This window comes from Danio rerio, chromosome 12, assembly GCF_049306965.1.
Source record: "Danio rerio strain Tuebingen ecotype United States chromosome 12, GRCz12tu, whole genome shotgun sequence".
Classification (NCBI taxonomy): domain Eukaryota; kingdom Metazoa; phylum Chordata; class Actinopteri; order Cypriniformes; family Danionidae; genus Danio; species Danio rerio.
This window is the reverse complement of record NC_133187.1, coordinates 9,399,816-9,420,014: the sequence shown is the minus strand read 5'-3', so window position 1 is coordinate 9,420,014 and position 20,199 is coordinate 9,399,816. Positions and strand designations below refer to the sequence as shown.

Here is a 20,199-nt window from a genome sequence, read left to right as displayed (position 1 = left end):
ACCAGTGTGCAGCATTGACTTGGATGATGCAACGGTAGCCACAGGACAACGGCGCCAGTGCGCTCAAGACACACTCAATACTTATTTTTCCTGCTGTATCTCAATAGAAATCCTTGCTATTGTTCACATAAATTGAGCCACATTCCTTCCACAAAGTAAAAGTGTGCTCTATTTATTGCTACACTATTAAAACGGCTGGTTTTCTTCTGTTAAATTGACCACAATATAGGCAGCTAAAATTAGTTGGTTTATTTAAAGGGCACCAAGGTTACCCCTTTTTTCAGATTTAATATGAGTCTTTTGTGTCTCCAGAATGTGTCTGTAAAGTTTCAGCTCAAAACACACATCGGATTTTTTATTATACCTTTTATAAGTTTCTATTTTATACATTATTGCACCAGGTGACGGTTTTGTAGTACTGCGCCTTTAAGGCTAGTTCTCCCCGCCCACCGTTTCTACGTGCCTTTTTGCGTGCCTTAATCTCCTCCCTCGGCTGCGTCAGACAACAACACAGACTTAAAAGAAGGAGATCTCACGTAGCGTTTGTGAGAAATACTACAGTAAGACAGAACTTTACTGATGAGTATTTGATGCATTTGTTGTGGAGTTGCAACGATGAGTCACAAACAATGTCGTTACAAAGTTCACGTGCACACACACAGATACAGACAGACAGACAGAGCATATTTAGCTTTGCACTGTTTTGCACGCAATTGTGACAGGATACACATTAATCTCCTCTGGTGAATGGATATCTGTTATGTTAATGTACAAAATAAACTTGATTTAACGTTCACAAACCGGGATTGAATCGTCTTCTTTTATAATTGACACGCGGCTGTGCTGATAAAGTAAATCTGAGGTAAATCATTGTAACTCATTATACACGTGCACTGTTTTAAAACATCTTAAACTTGTAAAACTCACTCTTGATCACATTTGATGATGATTGATGATCCTAGCAAACTGAACAGACCTTTTATTTCCGGTGGCTTTGCGCAGGTCCTGTCTTGTCGATATGATTATGCATGTGACTACCAGGACATGTTAATACGCAGCTGTCAATCAATTCAGTGGGCGGGAGGACTGCACTCCTACATCAAGTTGCGGTCGGTCCGTAAACCGCACCAATTGGTCCACTGTTTTTATGTTGTTAAATAAATAAAAAAAATAGGACTAGGTGTGTTTATATCACCCCAGTATGACGCTCTATACATTATACCTACACATATGTCTGTCCAAACAGCTTGAAAAGTAGATTTTTTACCATAGGTGCCCTTTAATTAATAACTTGGATTTGGAAGAGAGCTTACATGAACAAAATATCAAATCAAAATAAAAACATTCCTTGGAAAGAAACTTTTTAGCACATTAGCTCCACCCGAAAGCTTAGGCAATGGACTTGTTGCTTAGCTCCCTTAACAGGCAGTGAGTGACTCTGGAGCACGAGGTTTACCTCGTAAAAGGCATTTCAGACAAACCTCAGAGAGCGCATAACGTTTAATTATGTACAACTAAATAGAGAGAGCTTTGGTGATAAGTAAGGGAATATTTGCTTACTACAATAGTAACTACTCGCTTGAAATGCTATAGAAAATGGAAGAATATGCTAGGTTTACTTTTTTTTTTAAGATCAAATGTGAGAAATATAATTCACAGGATTGTGGGACACCATAAGCTGCAAAGGACACATCTATGCTGCCTTTAAAAATCAATCAGTAAATATCTCCCGTCCTGATCTAGGAAGTGTAGGAGAATTTGGATTTGGACATACCTTGATGATTCCCTGTCTTAAAATGGAGCCTTCAAGCTTTCAGGCGCAGCCAATGTTTTAGTATAATTCTAACTTAGTGCTCATCACAATATTTGAGTCAACGCAATTTAGAAAATGGAGAAAGGAAATCATGAGTTAAAGTATGTTAAATGATCAAGCTTTTCCACATGCTGTAGACGCTCTATGGATTTACCTGCACTGGAGAGAGCAGGGCTGCAGTATTCCGATAGGGCAGTACATGTCAGTATAAGGTAACAAAAAGATCAATCACCAAAGATAGAACTTCACAAACAAGATGAAAACCTGCCAAAAAGAGTATAAAAGGAGGTATGATGGGAAAAGAATAGTGTCCAAGAATAAAGATTGACAAGTTCTTTCAAAAGCTCAATGACTTCAATTTAGCGACATCTTTCATTGATGGCATCCTCCGGGCAGGGCAGTGCCAAATGAAAACTGGAACACTGTTGAGCATGTTCTGCTTCTGATTAGAAAATCAGGACGATTACATTTACTACTGCACTAATACTAATGGCCTTGGGTTAGTTTCACAAAGGAACGGTGACCTTTGCTTGAAAAAGAATTCATTAGTATGTCATTTATTGCTGGTACTGCAGGTTTGAGCCAACGCACTTATGCTTTTTGTTGCATAGAAGGGAGGGAAAAGGAAAGAGGCTAAGAGTGGTTAAAACGAGACAACATTTGTAAAAAATTTACTTTTAAAATGGGATGTACACTAACATTATCTTTAAGCTTTTTTTTTTTTTTTTTTTTTGTAAAATTGATAATTTAAATGTCAAATTGTGAGAAAGGACTATTTTAAATAGTAATTAAATCTTTTAATATTTTTTGTTTTTGTAATGAAACTAATTAAAGTAGTCAATTTATGAGAAGTGACAGCAATTTAATGTTTTATTTATTTTTTAGGTTAATTTTTTACTAAATTAATTATTTAAAGTGGTCAGATTGAAAAATGACAATTTTAAAACAGCAATTTAATGTACTAATTAAATCTTTTAAGTAAATATTTTTTATTAAATAATTATTTAAAATGTCAAAATGTAAGAAAAGAAAAATAAACTAAATGTATTTTTTCTTATTAAATAAATTACTTAAATTGGTCAAATTGAGAGAAATTACAATTTTAAAACAGCAATTTATTGTTTTAATAAATTTTTTAGGTTTATTTTTCATTCATTAATTTTCTTTTCGGCTTAGTCCCTTTATTAATCTCTGGTCGCCACAGCGTTATGAACCGCCACTACCTACTGTGCCACTGCGTTGCCCAGGTTTATTTTTATTAAACTAATTATTTAAAATGTTCAAATTGTGAGAAATGACAATTAATTTATTGTTTTAATACATTTTTGTATTTTTTTATGTTATTTTAAGTGATCAAGTTGTGAGAAGTAACAAAATTTTTAAAGCAGCAATATAATGTTTTATTTAATTTATATATTTTTAGCAGTCATTTCTCCTTCTCTTTGCACAGGAAACATTATTACTATTAATGAAAAACAATAATATAACAACTACCAGGTCATGAAATGTTTTTTTCTTTACAGCGTTCTGTGGTCTAATTTTAATGGTGGCAAGATATTGGCCACAATACATATCTTTTATAGATATTTCCAATCAAACTGAATAAAAGTATTAATGTAATAAATATTACCACAAAAAACATAAGATGATCTTTATCCATGAAAAAAGATATAAAATGTAAACATTTCAAATTAATAATGGCAGACCTTGGAGCAATTTTGCAAAAGATTACGGAGGACTATACCCTCTCAAAGAACATTGACATCCGCTTTTAAACAGCTGTAAAGCAGAGTAAAGCTGATAAAGCTTTTATTCCAAGGCTTAAACATGCAGTATTGAAATAACCTTTTTACACTAATGTCAAACACATTACTTTCCTGTGCTCAATATTAGCAAGACATAAAAAAGGCTGTGTTACTGACAGTGTTGGCATTAAAAAAAGAAATATAAATCTATTTGGCAATCGGTTAACAGTTTTAGACGAAGATTAAGTTATTACATCATGATGAAAGACCATGAAGAGAAATACTTTTGTTTGCTTGTTTTTTAAATAACATGACTTTCAATAACCCAGATTAAATATATCAGAGGCAAATATAAATGGACTGTTTCTAGGAGCTTTAACTTATTCCGTTTGTCCATCTTCAACTCACACACAAACACTTGCCTTGACAGCAGCAGACACAGCAGCAGTTGCAGCGATGGTCAGGCCCTGTTTGCCGAAGTTCACCATAGTCTCATAGCTGCGCTCTTTGGCTTGGACTATGTAGTCGTCAATTTCCTTCAAAAACATTAGGACAAGATTGAGAACTCAAAAAAAAAAACATCATCAAATAATAAAATATAAACCATATTTGCAAAATAAGGAAAGGTGGTACTAGACCACTGTTTTTTTCCTTTAAAAAAAAAAAAAAGAACATGGCATGCTCTCCAAAGGGGCTGATCACACCTAGCATTTTAGCCCTTGCACGTGTTGCGCTCAGGGTTCAAAAAAATTCAACTCTGAGCAGAAAACGCGTGTTACGTACCTCACGTCTTTTTCATTTTCCAATCAAATGAAAGCATTGTTTGTGTTGTCAAGACAACAACAGAGATTTTTAAAGATGGAGGAGAGTTGTGGTTGCCGTTTTGAGTTGTCCAGAACTGTCAGATTTTACAAATCTTGAATATCACAATATTATTAAATATAAAATTATATTAATATCAACAGCAACACTCACACAATACCCAGCCTAGCGGCATAAATCGCACCGTGCTTCTTTTTTTCTTGTCAACAAAAAAGGCAGTGCGGTACACCTTGCGTTTAAGAAACGTTAATGCGCATTCGATGTGATCAGCCCCTAATCAACTCCTAATCGATGATTATTAACAAAGGCTATGCATTTAATAGATCATCTCATTTCATTCGCAATTATACTGAATAATAAGGGTGTAACAGTACTAAGGATGCAACAATGAACCGATTTCACTATTAAACGTGTTTAATTAGTCACAAATGATTTAATTCGTCACGTTAATTATTTTAAGGTTTTTCAACACCGCGTTTCTGCATGGAACTAAACTGTGTGCTAGTTTAGAGTTCCAGGCGCAGCGCGAGTCAAGTTCTTGTGCACACAGGGTGCGGACGCCTTATGACGCACTCACGCTTTCTAGGCCACCTAGTTGAAAGAATGTTGTGAGTGCACCACAAGTCATGTGACGAGAGCTGACCGATGAACTTTATACTTTGTATGAAATATAAACATTTCTACTACAAGGAAGAAAACAAAATGAAAAAATAACAAACAATTTTGTAATTTAGTTGATTAAAATTGCCTTTCAGACAGAGGTTCATCAGCCTTAGACCCTTTAAAAAGAAAATACTTAGCTAACATGTAGCTTAGATTTATATTAGACAAATGCTATTCTTTATTTATTCTTATTTTTATTGTTTTATTCATTGTTATGTAGTTTAATTTTTAGTGTAAAACTATTATTTATGTTTAAATGCCAAAAAACGTATTTTCACTTATTTTTAAGTCCAAAGAGAAATTGACCATTGCTGGCTTTTAATATTATTTTGTGTTGTATTATTTGGTCACTGATCAGCAATAAATAACATTTTAAAATACGAGTTTTCATGTAATTTTGTGATTGAACTAGTAGTGTTTTGTAATTAATAAATGCATGATAATCGGGATAAAAGTGATTTTTCCTTAGACTATAATTGTACAACCAAAGTCTATAATCGTTGCATCCCTAATAAACACAATTCACAATTCTTTTTTGGGATAACTTGACGGTTTTATGTTCAATCCACTTAAATTAGTTTGTTTGTTTAGATTTATTAATCCCAAAGGGAAATTCACATCACAGAAGAGCTCACCAAACTATAAAATAAATTTCATATATAAAAAGGCAATAATAATAATAATTATAATAATAATAATAATAATAACATTAATAATAATAATAACAATAATAATAATAATAACAATAATAATAATAATAATGATGATAATAAAACATCCATACTTCACACTTTAGTTTCAAACAACTAGTAGAAACTATATTTGTAAAAACAATTAAGTTAACCTAACTTATTTGGGTTGGGACAACATGGATGACTTGTGTGGAACCCAGCATTGGTACAGAGTATGCAGTAAACAACACAATTTGCTGAAATTCTGTGAATTAAACTGCCAATCCAAAAAAAGTAATGCTAATCAAATGGATAACACTTGTCTCTCTATTGAACCAAAATGATTAATTGTACTTATACCACATTTATGTGGAAAAAGCTTGGTTATGGGTGCGACTTATGTGAAATTGCAAATCAAATAATAGTGTTTTAAATCGTTGACAGACATTTTTGGAGTATCTGTGCAGTACAGTAAATTACAAGCATACACAAACAACTTAGAAAGGGCTTCGCTGATTTTGTGAAAACCTTAATTCTGTCACAGCAAGTTGATATCTTTATGGAATTGCTCAAGGCAGATCAAAATGGCCTGAACTTGAATTGTACTGCTCAGCAGGAAAATGCGTACCATTTAACACCTACTGAAAACAAAATCTTTGAAAACAAGTGAATTAAGAGAAATACAAAAATAAAGATAAGATTCACCCTTTCTTTGGACGACAGCAAAGGATGAAGGGCTTTTCTGTAGATGACACTAGCTCCTCTTGTGTAGGGAGACAGAAGCCAGATCACAAAGGCAATCTTGATCTCGTAATAAAGGGGAAACCTTCAGATCAGAGAAGAGAGAGAGAGAGAGAGAGCGATAGAGAGAGAGAGAGAGATAGAGGACCCACGTTACAGTCGATTAATCATCTGACATAATTACACTCATTAAAGCTGTATTCCGACAAATTAATTTGCGCTACACTAAATTAAAACGGCAACTTTGTTTCATTAAATCCTGATTGCTTCCCTGCATTTCTTGGTCTGGGGAAACAAACAACAAGATCTTCAATGAAACAGCTCGCTTCTTTAGTCTAACATGAATCACTTGTAATCAGGTAACTGCAGCAGTGGTGTGGGGGAAGACTCAAATCAGGGAGACTCACCAGGCTATGGTTAGATCTGCGACTGTCTCCACTACTGTAAACAAGGCAAAGACAATCCAGTACATCATCCATCGTACCTGACAAAGACAAGAAATCATGTCGAATATTTAAGACAAACCCACAAACAGATGAATACATGAATGCCCTTACATAAAAATAACTAATGACTTCTGTGCGACTTATACCAGTAAATAAATAATCATTATAAATATTTTTAAATACATGTTACCACAAAGATAGGTTCACATATACACTTTCAACTATCAAACAGTAAATATATTTTTAGTAAGCTACCTGACAAATGTCTTGACTCCTATCCAAATTTTAGGAACAACAAATAATAACTTGGCTTCTAGTTGATCATTTGGTATTAGAAGTGGCTAATATGAAAGGCAAAGGCCTCTAGATTAGGCTTATTTTACCAAAATAAAATATGATTATGCCTTGATTTTTAATGATTTAATTAGGACAGTAAGGTTTGACCTTGCTGAGACAAGTCTTGTCACTTAACAGAAATAATGTCCAGTATAGAATAAAAAGTCATGGTGCAGTGGAAAAAGATTTAATATTGTGTATGACTCCCATGAGCTTGGGCGACTGCATCCATACATCTCTGCAATGACTCAAATCACTTATTAATAAAGTCATCTGGAATGGGAAAGAAAACGTTCCTGCAGGACTCCCAGAGTTCATCAAGATTCTTTGGATTCATCTTTAATGCCTTCTCCTTCATCCTACCCGAGACATGCTCAACAATGTTCTGGATGTAACCCCAAACCATGATTTTTCCTTCACCAAACTTGACTGATTTCTGTGAGAATCCTGGGTCTATGTGGGTTCCAGTAGGTCTTCTGCAGTATTTGTGATGATTGGGATGCAGTTCAACAGATGATTCAACAGAAAAATCCACCTTCTGCCACTTTTCCAAATGATCAACTAGAAGTCAAGTTATTATTTTCCGCTTTTACAACTGCAATCGAAAACAAGATTTTTGTCAGGTAGTGTATGTTAAAACGAAGTTCAACAACTGGGCTCCTAAAGTAAAAAAGGGTATTAAGTTTAATTATTAAGTGTTCTAGACCAGTGGTTCACAAACGTTTTTTCCTCAAGTACCACCTCAGAAAAAAATTGTCTCTCCAAGTCCCACCAAAATGAGCAGTTTTGAAATACAGTAAAGTAGTAGGCCCAGTAAAGCAGCTACAACTCTGCAAAGTAAAAAAAAAACGTGGCAGATTACCTCAGAAATATAGGCTATATGTCATTTATGGCATATTATATACATCATTTTTGTTAAATTTTGAAATGTGTGTAGCATATACATGACATATTTCATTCCTCCGCGTACCACTAGAAGGAAGCCTGCGTACCACAAGTGGTACACGTACCACAGTTTGAGAACCACTGTTCTAGACAAATCAACTATGAGCAACAAAATTTAAAAGTGATGATTTTTTTAAGGATTTAGGCATAATTTTAAAGCTTATTTTTTAAAACTAGATTTTTTTAAACAAGCCAGGATTCTGTAAATATACACTACTGGTCAAAAGTTTGGGGTCAATTTTATTTTTAATATGTTTTTTTTTTTTTGCTTTTTTAATCAAGGCGGCATTTATTAAATGTAAAAATTACTCCAGTTATTACTGCTTTTATCACTATTACCATTAATATTAAGAAGAAGAAGAAAAAGAAGAAGAAGAAGAAGAAGAAGAAGAAAAAGAAAGAAAAATTAGTATTAGAGTAATTTCTGAAAAATTATGTGACTCTGAAGACTGGAGTAATGAAGCTGAAAATGCATCATTATAATCAATAATAATTGATTAAATTAAAGGTTGAACTATTTTTAAACAGTTGTTTTATAGTACAACAAAATTTTACAATTTTACAATTTATATTGCAATAAATGCAGCTTTGGTGAGGAGGAGAAGCTTATTTTAAAAATTTAAAAATCTCTATTTTAAAACATTTTAAAAGACTCCAAACTTTTGGTCAGTAGCTAAAGTTCACATCCAATTCCATGAATCAAGGTGGACCATGAAGAATAACAAACCTTTTACAACTCAATTTTACAATTAATTTATAATTTTGACATTCTGAAAGTTATGATTCTAAACACCTAAAATAAAATAAAAAACTGATGACAATTGCTTAAATGGAACAAAAGAGAAAAAAAAGAGGAAACAATGGTTTACACTAATCTTCAATGACAAACGAGGATCTATCAATAAAATGTGTCTGAGCCACATAACATTTTTTCAAAGGCTTGTGCACTAGTAAACAAGTCTAGTATGGCCCTGGGCAAGATTCTGATGTGTGCAAACTGTACCTTACGATCCCATGAGGTCACGAGAGTGCATTTGTGAATAGCAGTAAAGTGACACAATTGACCCTGGTATGTCACATGACATTCACACTACAAAGAGCATACATATGTTGACAGGTAGCCAATACACCCTTCACATGGAATAACATGAAAGTGATTGCAGTTTATAATGTAAAAACAAGAAATATTTCTGTAATAAAAGCACATTGATCCGCTTTATAAGATATGCGTAACCTCCGGGGTTAGTTTTTCGACTTATTTATGTGCTTTTGGAAGCAAAATAAAAGCCACTATCCAATTGTCCTCTGTAAAAAAATATTAAAAAAAAGTTAATTAACAGTTTCTGTATGTTGTGGTTCACAAGTGTTTTAAGTTTATTTATTAATCCCATTATGGGACTTTAATCTCTGCTTTGTTGACTTTTGATGTTGAAAAATCAACAGTTTAACAAAGTGGCTTTTATTGACATTTTAGTAGTTTAAAATGATGCACAAGAAATAAAAGATAGAGAAATACGTTTGTAAAACAACAGAAAAAGTACTGCCAGTTTATAACCAGGTTTTTGTACCATAATATACAACACCAACACAGATAATTTAACACTTTAAACTAATCTATCTGGCAGCCAGCTCTCTGCAACTTTCAATTGCACGCCCACTGAAGTCTAGTAGGGCTGCGCCTGATCAGTACCTGGCTGGGTGACCAAATGGGAAAGCTAGGTTGCTGCTGGAAGTGGTGTTACTGAGGCCAGCAGGGGTCCCAATGCCCTAGTATAGTGACAGGGACTTTATACTACTAAGCGAGCGTCGTCTTTTGGATGAGACGTTAAACCAAGGTCTTGACTCTCTGTGGTCGTTAAAAATCCCAGGATGTCCTTCGAAAAAGAGTAGGAGTTTAAACACGGCATCCTGGCCAAATTTGCAAACTGGCCTCTGTCCATCATGGCCTCCTAACCATTCCCATACCATAGTTGGCTTCATCACTGTGTGTGGTGTGCGGTCTGGCGCAATATGGCTGCCGTCGCATCATCCAGGTGGATGCTGCACACTGGTGGAGAATGAGGAGATTCCACCAATTTGTGTAAAGCGCTTAGAGTGTCCATAAAAGCATTATATAAATGTAAGGAATTACAAATTGTTATTATTATTGTATTATTAATATTATTCACTTTTTCCAACTTTTCAAGGTTAAAAGATCAAATGAAAGATCAATGTCCAATAATGCAATTGAAAAGCATAAATACACAGAAAAAAAATAAAAAACATGGAGTTAAAATAAGAAAAACTGCTAATTTAGATATTTTTCCGTAATACAAAAGAAGAAAATAATCATGTACACCAATGATTGTTTTTTATAATTGAGTAAATTATGAACAGATTTTCATTTCACTTCTATCTTAGGGAGCACTATCGAGATGTGAGAAGAAGTTCAACCAACATAACAAAACAAAAAAAATCTCGTATAATGTAGAACAGTTCACCTACAGACAAGGCCGGCAGATGCATCATACTCGCCCAAACAAAAAACACCAGGAAGCATGCAAAAGAATATTAAAACAAAACCCATGCATTTTTCTCTTCAGTACACCGAACGCATAATCTCTCCACACTGAGTGCTTCGCTAACACAAATCCAAGCGCGCCTCTTTTCCTAGGAGGAGACGGAAACACAGTCGAGTGTAACAAAAAATCATTATGGCCGTGACATTAATTTCCATCCCAGCTCTCTCTGTGTGTATGTGTGTGTGTGTGTGTGTGTGTCTCTGCAGCAGGACCTGTTTGGTATGCTCTACCTCTCCTCTGCTCTCAACCACAGCGAGCTTTCAGCCGGCTTCTTAGCATTTCAATTTCAAACACCCGTGCAGACAGTCATGTGATCCCCAGCCTTGAGCTGCAGCTCTCCGAGGTATTAGGTGATATTTTCAGCCTCGCTGAACAAAGTCAAATGAATCCATGCAGAGGCAGCATTACCAGCCTGACAGGAGGCGTCAGATTTAATTGGTGTCCTCCCAATGAACCTTCAGCGGTCTGAGAGAGATCAATGCGTTGCATCAGCCACAGTAAAGCTGCCGCTCCGTGACAAACCGTCAATCGAAATCCACCAGCGGTGATCTTTTCAGCCAGCCGGAGCGCTGACCGCATCGATATGAAAAATCTAACTACGTCTAGAAGTCAGACAATCCCATTTATTACAAGTCTGCAATTATTACCTGGCTTCAATTAGGCAAGTATGTAAGATGTAAACAGTTCTGCTTTGTTCTATCTTGCAGCGCGATTCGAGAACGGGCAGGCGCCCAAGACAAGCATGCCTTTCCTGTTCAACGCTGCATGTGGATAAGAAGTTGTATAGCCTGGATTTCCAATGAAAAACCTTTGAAGTATCCTGATTGTGAATGGACGTACTCCTTTCCTGCTCCGTGTGTGTGTACCGTGGAGTGGTTTCTTTGTTCAACATTAAAACTGAGCAGCGAGACATATGAGCTGAGCCGCTCTGTTTATCTAACAAACAGGAGTTGTAGGCATTGTACAGATTTGCTCTGGGTGGAAAAAATAAAAGCCACACTGTGGTTTCTAAGAGCATCCAGTCTATGCGAGCAAACACAGGCTTTGTCAAGCTGCCTTTAAACTTTATTTTAACTCCAACATAAACCAGCAGCTCCAGTCGACCGGGCCTATAAAAAGGCTTGCAGCACAAAGCATCGCTTGTCCGGTTCTATTTTGAAAATGATTTCTCAATTACCCGTCTGCGCTCAAAGGCGAAAGCAAAAACAGTTATGACATGTTTCCAAAAAAGCTGCTTTTGTGGTCTTCTTTTTTCCAAGGGTTTGCTATTAAAAGGCTAAGTTTACCTAAATCGACTTTCCGCTAAAACATTCAGGAACATTCAACGTTCTAGCAAAGCATATAAACATCCGTGATCTTGTGCTGCCAGCGTCTGCGCTCCTGAGCCGAGCAATCCTGCTACCACTGTTTACATAAACGTGTCCTTATACTGCGCAATTCATCTCTCCACAGATCAAATATGTCACCGGCTTAACAATAATGTTAGCCTGATGGCTGGTTTCGCAATGATTCAGACCAGCGTGTAGGTTAAATATTAGTACATCAAACATGGGACTTAATTGACAGAACTGCTTATTATTAATCTTTAACTTCACATTCAAATTGTACAAATGTGGAAATCTGATGCTGTCCTCACCTTTAAAATGTAGGCTAGAGAACTTGGAAATATGTTACACTTAGAGTAACTGAGATTCACACTAAAGCCTCCTTTCCACTGCACACGACAAACGACAAGCGACAGACCGGAAGTCATTCATTTCCAAGTTCCGATCATCTCCGTATGCGGAAAATTCTGATCCGAATTGAGCTGCGAATCCGTTGAAATATTTGAACTCCTGCAACTAGACCGTATGCGACCTGCCGACCGGATATGATGTATTCCAGTGTTGTCCAAGCAGATCCGTGCGCGCGAGATGAGAAATTAGAGTTTATTTGGTTATTTTTTGAATTTTAAAAAGTCATATATATATATATATATATATATATATATATATATATATATATATATATATATATATATATATATATATATATATATATATTAAAAACTTTTCATTCATAAATGTAAGTAAGAAAGTAATAAAAATATATATTTTTAGTGTTGTCTCCACATTCCCTTCAATATTTTAGTGGTCTATGAGTTTCTAGTATTCATTCATCTAATAAATGTAATGTAAATTTAATCATGTAAATGCACAGAAAATAAAGGCTCTTGCTTTTGCCCTCGTTTATTTCGGATACCGTGAAAATCAGCTTCTCCCCCATGGTGCACGACATCACTGAAAATACTGTGCGGCTGCCACAAGGGGGCGTATTCCGACAGTCGTGTCCAAATGTCGTGTGCAGTGGAAAGGCGGCTTAAGGGCGTACTCACACTATGTTTAGTTGCCTTGAACTGTGCCAAAGCATGCTTGTCCATCCTTCCATCTCGCCTGACGGCCCGCAATCACATTACATTCGGGTCTGGGCACGCTTGCGTCATCGATGATTCGCTGTTCAGTAAGCACTCTCGCTCAGCACAGTGGATATTTCTTTAGTTATATCCTTTTAGTCGTTTGGGATGCAGTGACACAGTCAAATATTTCGCTAAACAGATCAGCCATTTTTGATGCTAATAAACAATCATTAAGTCCTCGTGGTGCAGGAATTAGGAGGTTTGCTGAAGGTGCAGCTGTCGTGCAGTGAGGGGTTTGTGTCTTTAAAAAACTTTAAAAAACAATGTCTGTTTGCAGACATTGAACAGTAAGAATGATTAATAAATCCATATGAAACAGGCCCTTAAAAGTCACGTCTCACTTTCGGGCTCAGTTGTTTTTTGCACTCACACACAAGCGTACCGCGCCAAAGCCCAAATGAACCACGCTCTGGCACACCTCTTCCAACCGCGCCAGGGCCGGCCAAGTTAACCGTGCCTGAGCCTGATTAAGAGCACTCACACTTCTAAAACTATCTGGGAAATGGGCCTGGGCATGGTTCGGGTAGCATAGTGCGAGTACGCCCTAAGTAACAAATTGTCCATTTTTAACAAGATTTGAGAACCATTCATACTTTTTTTGCAGATAGACTGAGATGATATAGACATTTACAAGACTACTGCATGTTAATTAGTTTATTTTATGTCATTATTTATTTTAGAATTATTTTATAATGTCTCTGTCTCCTCCTGCTTTAATTTCTAAATTTTGTCCAAAACAGTTCCATACTATGATTGTAAATGTTATTCATATATAAATTATTTTTTTGAACCTTCTACAAACATTTAACAGTAGCTATGTTTCCATCCAAAAATGCGAATGAACTTTATGCGCAAAACTGGATTATCGCAAAAAAACATGCAAATAAAGCAGCGTTTCCATCCAACAAGTCAAAGCGAACAAAATCGTCACTTCCTGATTAACTGGCGCCAAATATCAACAGTAAAAACTGAATTTGCTGCAATAGGAGAAGCTGCGTCAATCTTTTCTTCATCTAATTAATGACTTGTGCCTCAGACGGCAATCCTGAAACGCAGTGAACATGCAGTGGCGTTTGAAGGTGTCAGACGTGGAGCACAGACACGCTTTATTCTGGAGGTCATTAATATTATAATAACACTAATACTTAAACGATAAGGCATTTTAGAATTACCAAAACAACATTTCAGATGTTCTACAGTGTGCTCAATCAGCTCAGCTGGTTTGTCCATTTACACACATTTTCATCATCACTTGATTTCTTATAACAAAATCACATGACCTTTTTGAATGCGCATGTTGGAGTTTGTGCGGTAAAAGTGTTTACATTGTAGTTTTTACGCATCTTATTGAATTAAAAGTTTATCCAACTCAGTTATGCGCATATGTTTTTTATGCGCATTTTCAAAATGTATGCGCATCATGGCGATTCCATCAACCGTTTTTTTAATGCGCATATGCAAAATGCAGGTTAGGCAAGTCATTGTATAACAATGGTTTGTTCTGTAGATATCGGAAAACAAAAATATTTAAGGGGATAATTAATATTAACCTTTAAATGGTTTTAAAAAATGTAAAACTTTCATTCTAAATGAAATAAAACAAATAAGACTAAAGTCAGAAATACTGTGACAATTTCCTTGCTCTGTTAAATATAATTTGGGAATATTTTAAAATAAATAAATAAAAATCACAGTAGGTCTAATAATTGAAAATAAAAAAGCATAATTAGTAATTAAATGATTAATCCGAAATTAATAACAACACATATACATTCCTACATGTTTGTAAAAAGCTATAAAAAGTTCACAGAGCAAACTTGTCAATCACCTGTGTGTGCTCCCACCAATGAGACGACAGTTCTACACACATGACTTGCATAAAAACATTGTGGTGTGTTTTGAAACGTTGATTTGTAAAAGCGACCCAAACCAACATTGTAACAAGTAAGGTTGCTGTTTTATTGAGCAACACAAAAGATCTACACGTACAAAAATCATCTATTCGTGTATTCTTCAAGAAAACAGGAAGACGCATATTCTGACAGCTCTACAGAGAATCATAGCATATTATTCTCCAAACTTTTTAGAACATTATGAAGTCATGTCATGAATAATATAAAAGAAGCTTGTTTAGGAAAGGCAGTGCAGGTGTTGTTTATATGAGTGAAGAAGAGCAGGATGCATTTCTTAGTAGAAGTAACTCAGCTCACTGCAATGCAGCACCATACAAACAGACTCGGGTTACTAGGGTACTGAAATAGCACCTGCACAATGACTAAGGAAACCTAAAATTACCCGTTTGAAGTAGACAAAAGCATGAGTGCGAAGAAAAACAAATGTTTAAACTGGTAGTTCACCAAAAAATAAAATGCATGTAAGAATAAAACATAAATTTAGTTATAATGAAAACCTCGAAACACTACGAAGAACATTTTAAAAATCTTCATAAAGCATGAAACAACAGGAGGGCGAATAAATATTTAAAAAGGCTCAAATCTAATTCTGAGGTGTGTGTTTTGTTCCAAACATTTATAAGTTCTGTGGAACACAAAAGAAGATATTTTGAAGAATGCTGAGAAACAGTAACTACTGACTTCAATAGTAAGAAAAGCATGGAAGTTAATGGTTACAGGTTGGGCTGTAAAATAAGGTATTGATATTTATTGCACGGAACAGCATTGTCAATATCAATTACTCATAATATCGGAAAAAAAAGATTTGGTATTTAGTTTAGGTATGAAGCGCTATAGTTTTATTAAAACATGTCTACTGAGCGCGTGCCTTGGAAGCAGTTCCAATAAGCTTAGGGTGTAAGTTTGTCATTTCCAATGGAGGTGACCTGCGTGTATTTTCCAGGTAAACCTAGATGAAAACATCTGAACATCTGCTTTACACTTTGTATGGAATATACACATTTCAGTATGCAGACTAATTACCTCAGACAAGCAAAGTGCACCCAAACACTGCAGCCCTTTTTACTTTTCTCCATAAACTTGCATCGGAGCTGCAGCAACGATTTGTTAATTTGTCATCCTCTGAGAAAACACTGGCTGCCTAGTTACAAGAAACGCCAGAGGAGCGCGAGCGCAAAGTTCAATGTAAATGGTCAAGGAATCCTCGCGCACACACTTGTCACTTCAGGTCAGAATAACAACACATGCGAAAATGAGTGCCGTATAGCAGCAATGAGGAGATTGTAAATAAAAAAGGATGGAAGGATGTCGCCAGAGTGGCTTTTTGGTTGCTTTTCTTGTGCATCCCAGCCACTAGCTCCCCATCTGAAATAGTTTTTAGCATGGGGGTAATGTTAGCCATTCAACTTCACAATTTTTAATGTTGCAATATTTATATTTAAATAATGACGGCTGATTGCTTTACTTGAAAGCTCAGAGTTGATTATCATAATTTGTGCTGTTGACAGAGTTTACTGTAACATTATTATTCACACCTTGATTGTTCAGTATTTACGCTTCACCATTGCACACACTTTGCAACATTTTATTTATCAAGTTTAAGAGTTTCTTTAACACTTATGTTTATTTTATTATAAATAAAAATAAAATAAAATAAATCAGATATTTTGTTTAAAAATGTTTGTTTTTGACTATTAAAACTATTTGCCTTAGTAATGTCGATAAATTTAAATAAAGTGGTTAAATAAAAAAACTAACATTCCTAAATGTATTTTTAAAAAATATTTAATTATTATCGATATCGAATCATATGAAAAATAATATTGTGATAATTTTTTTTGCAATATCGCCCAGCCCTGGTTACAGTTTTCTATTTCTATTTTTTTTTTTATATCTTCTTGTATTCAACAGAAGAAAAAAACTCAAACAGGATTAGAACAAGTGAAGGGTGAGTAAACGATGACAGAATGTTCAGTTTTGGCTGAACCATCCTTTTAACATGTTTCTCCAATACATCCTGATCTGCAGGTTCATAACAACGCAGACTAATGGAGTGCTGACTATAAATGACACTGATTCCGGCCAAACCTGTACTAGTGTTTTAGTGTAACATCTGCATTGATCTTCTACTAAGGATCTAGCATGTGCTTTAAACAGGGCAATCCTTTAAAACAAGTAAGTGCAAAGAGAATGTGTCACCTGATGGGGTCGAACAAGCCAAAACACTCCCTCCACAACATGCCCGAACATGTCCAGAAACAATACTGTATTCACTTTTCATTTAAAGGACAGGTGTGAGTTAGAAATCTGGACTACTAACCTAAAAGTTGTAGGAAGTTGATGAATAATGATGATAATTGAGCTCTTGAGCAGGACCTCAAGTTAATTCAGAGATAATTCACCCCAAATTAAAACTTTTCTCAATTTAATTACTCCAAAAAAACGTACTTGCCTTAACTTGTTTTAAACTATTATGAGTTTTTTTCTTTTGCTAAACACAAAAGATGATACTTTGAAATATGTTGAAAACCTTTAACCATTGACCATTGCCATGGTATTAGTTTTCCTACAATGAAAGTTAATGGATACAGGTTTTCAGCTTCATTTAAAATGTCTTTTTTTTTGTTGGTATTTAAAGGTTAGGAATCACTTTTAAAACAATAAAGGTCATTGCACACTGAATCTGAAATTTACATAAGTAATTTTCACACATTAAAAAATTTATTCAACCTCGTGTTGTATCAATCATATTGACACACTGTCTTCGAAACTTTGATCCGTCATGAGAAGATTTTAATCGGGTTTGATTTTATCAGCTTAGATAAAGCGTTTTGAGAGGAGTTTTGACAATTCAGAGCTGTACACGCAAAAAGCTAAATACAGATAGTATGTTTTACTTTAGAAAATGCAGTAGGCCGATCAATTAGTTCCATTTGGCATTTGAGATTGCTTTGATTTCCTGAAATAAACATTGCATTTGGGGTTAATGCAGCGCAGATCTTTGATAATGATAAAACTCTCCCTTCTCTTTATGCAGTACTGGTTGCACAAAATAGCCTGAATAGAGAAGTGAACAAAGTGTGTAACTGACAAATTTTCAGATATGAATTTAAAAAAAAAAACGCAAATGAACACTACAGACTTCAGTGTGCAAAGACCTTAACGGTTATTTTCACACTGAATCCAAAATTTTCATTTGCAATTTTCGCACTTTAAAAAAAACATTTGACCTCACGTTGTGTGAATCGTATCGACACACTGCCTCTGAAACTTTCGATTGTCATCAAAATATTGATAAAATAAATAAATAAATAAATAAAATAAAAATAAATCTAACTGGGTTCGATGTTTTCCTCTTTTTGCATCTGAAAAAGCGATTTGAGGGGAGTTTTGACAGTTCAGAACCACCATAAAAGCGATAATCTAAATATAAAATGATTCGACACGTCAAAAGCGGCCACCATCTATTATAATGTCTGTAGGTACTGTCAGTCTCTGTTCGGATTTGTTTTGCGTACGTGAATGTGTGATGTATTACAAGCGTGAACTTATTCCGACATGTTGCACTGTTTCTGAAATGTTTTTGCGGTTTTTTGTAATGGATTAATTAATACGCTTTGGACTCAATGTGCAAGGTTTGTTTGTGACGAATTTTGTACATATGAATATAAAAAATACGCATGAGAAAAATTTGGACTTCAGTGTGCAGACCTTACGAGTAAATTTTGGGGTGAATCTCCCTTTTAATTCATGGCCTGCAGTAATTTACTGGTAGACGGTTTAGAGAATCAAATGCTTCCTAAACAAAACAAAAAAAATAATAATCATCAAAAGAAATGTACATGAGCATCAATGCAGTGTTTATACTTACGTATTCTTTGACATTTTTGGTTTTCACTGCTTTATAGGAGTAGTACGCTGGGTACAGGTTTCCGAAAACCAGCCTGTGTAAAGAAACAGAGGGCATAAATAAATAAACGAAGACAAAACAGATGTAATACTACTGATATTCTTCAAAAGCAGGTTGATTAATGGCTTCAGATCCTCCTGTCTGTGTGTCTAGCTCTATTAAAAAGAACTCTCTTCCTCTGTCTGATTGTTTACAAGGTACACAACGATTTCCTTTTCTTCCTTTCGGAAAAGAAAAAAATATGGGAAATGGGAGAGAACAAAAATGCAGGAGACACCTAATGTGAAACATGTCCTAAAACAGATTAAATCCATGTGGGCCGCAGTCCACAGAGAGCTCAGTGCGCTTTTAACAGCAGAAAACTAGCTCGTTTTAAAATGCCAAAATGGCAACAATTTGTACATAATGAAGCCAGAAATTCATGTAGATTTCCATTTTTTTTAAATCATGAAGCAAGTTACTTCCAAAAGAAGCTGGCCTTGAAATATAAACTAAAGGCTGATATACACTAATTTTTGTACATATTGTTTCTCCCATTCACTTGATGCTAGGTTCTGAAAATTAGAGCCAGTCTGCAGATTTTGGGCAAGCAGAGTTGACAGATTTCCCAGAAAAAAGTAGTTGTGTATGATGAAGACAAACTCAGTTTTTTCTGGCTTCAGACTATAACTAACTTTCATCCAGTCTTAAGATATCAAACATGTTTGACATTAACAGAAGATTAAAAAACAACTATTTTAAAATACAGCGCTAACCCTGAGACATAGGCCGTACTGACACTAGGTACAGTTGCCTTGCTTGTCTCCCCTCCCGTCTCCCCCGACGGCCCGCACTCACACCACAATCGGGCCTGGGCACGCTTACGTCATCGCTGCTGCACTGTTCAGTGAGAAGCACTCTCTCACTCAACAGCACGGCGGAGATTGCTCTAGTTATATCGTTTCAGTCGTTTGATATGCAGTGACATGAAGTCAAATATTTCGCCAAACAGTCTTTAGGGATGTGGTGACACGCAGTCAGATTTTTCGTCGAACAGATCCTCTACTTTTGCCGCTCATAAACAATCATAAAGCCCTTGTGCTGCAGGAATGAGGAGATTCTGCAAAATATTTGAAAGCGTGTCACTGCATATCAAACGACTTAAACGATATAACTAAAGAAATCTCCACTGTGCTGAT

The 20,199-nt window shown here is 35.4% G+C and overlaps 1 protein-coding gene and 1 long non-coding RNA gene across 3 annotated transcripts in view; one reads left to right on the top strand and one right to left on the bottom strand.

Annotated features, from left to right (window-relative positions):
* The window catches only part of reep3b (receptor accessory protein 3b), a 56,098-nt gene that overhangs the window by 11,258 nt on the left and 24,641 nt on the right, over window positions 1-20,199 (bottom strand). The window contains 4 exon segments of one of the 2 annotated variants that reach the window (NM_200161.1): window positions 3,981-4,094; window positions 6,420-6,540; window positions 6,863-6,939; window positions 18,983-19,055. In NM_200161.1, the coding sequence (NP_956455.1) occupies window positions 3,981-4,094; window positions 6,420-6,540; window positions 6,863-6,939; window positions 18,983-19,055 (385 nt within the window). 2 annotated transcript variants of the gene reach the window in all.
* Window positions 11,124-11,649, top strand: LOC108191699 (uncharacterized). The gene is made up of 2 exons (XR_001800643.4): window positions 11,124-11,351; window positions 11,451-11,649. It is a non-coding gene; the product is annotated as an uncharacterized lncRNA (long non-coding RNA).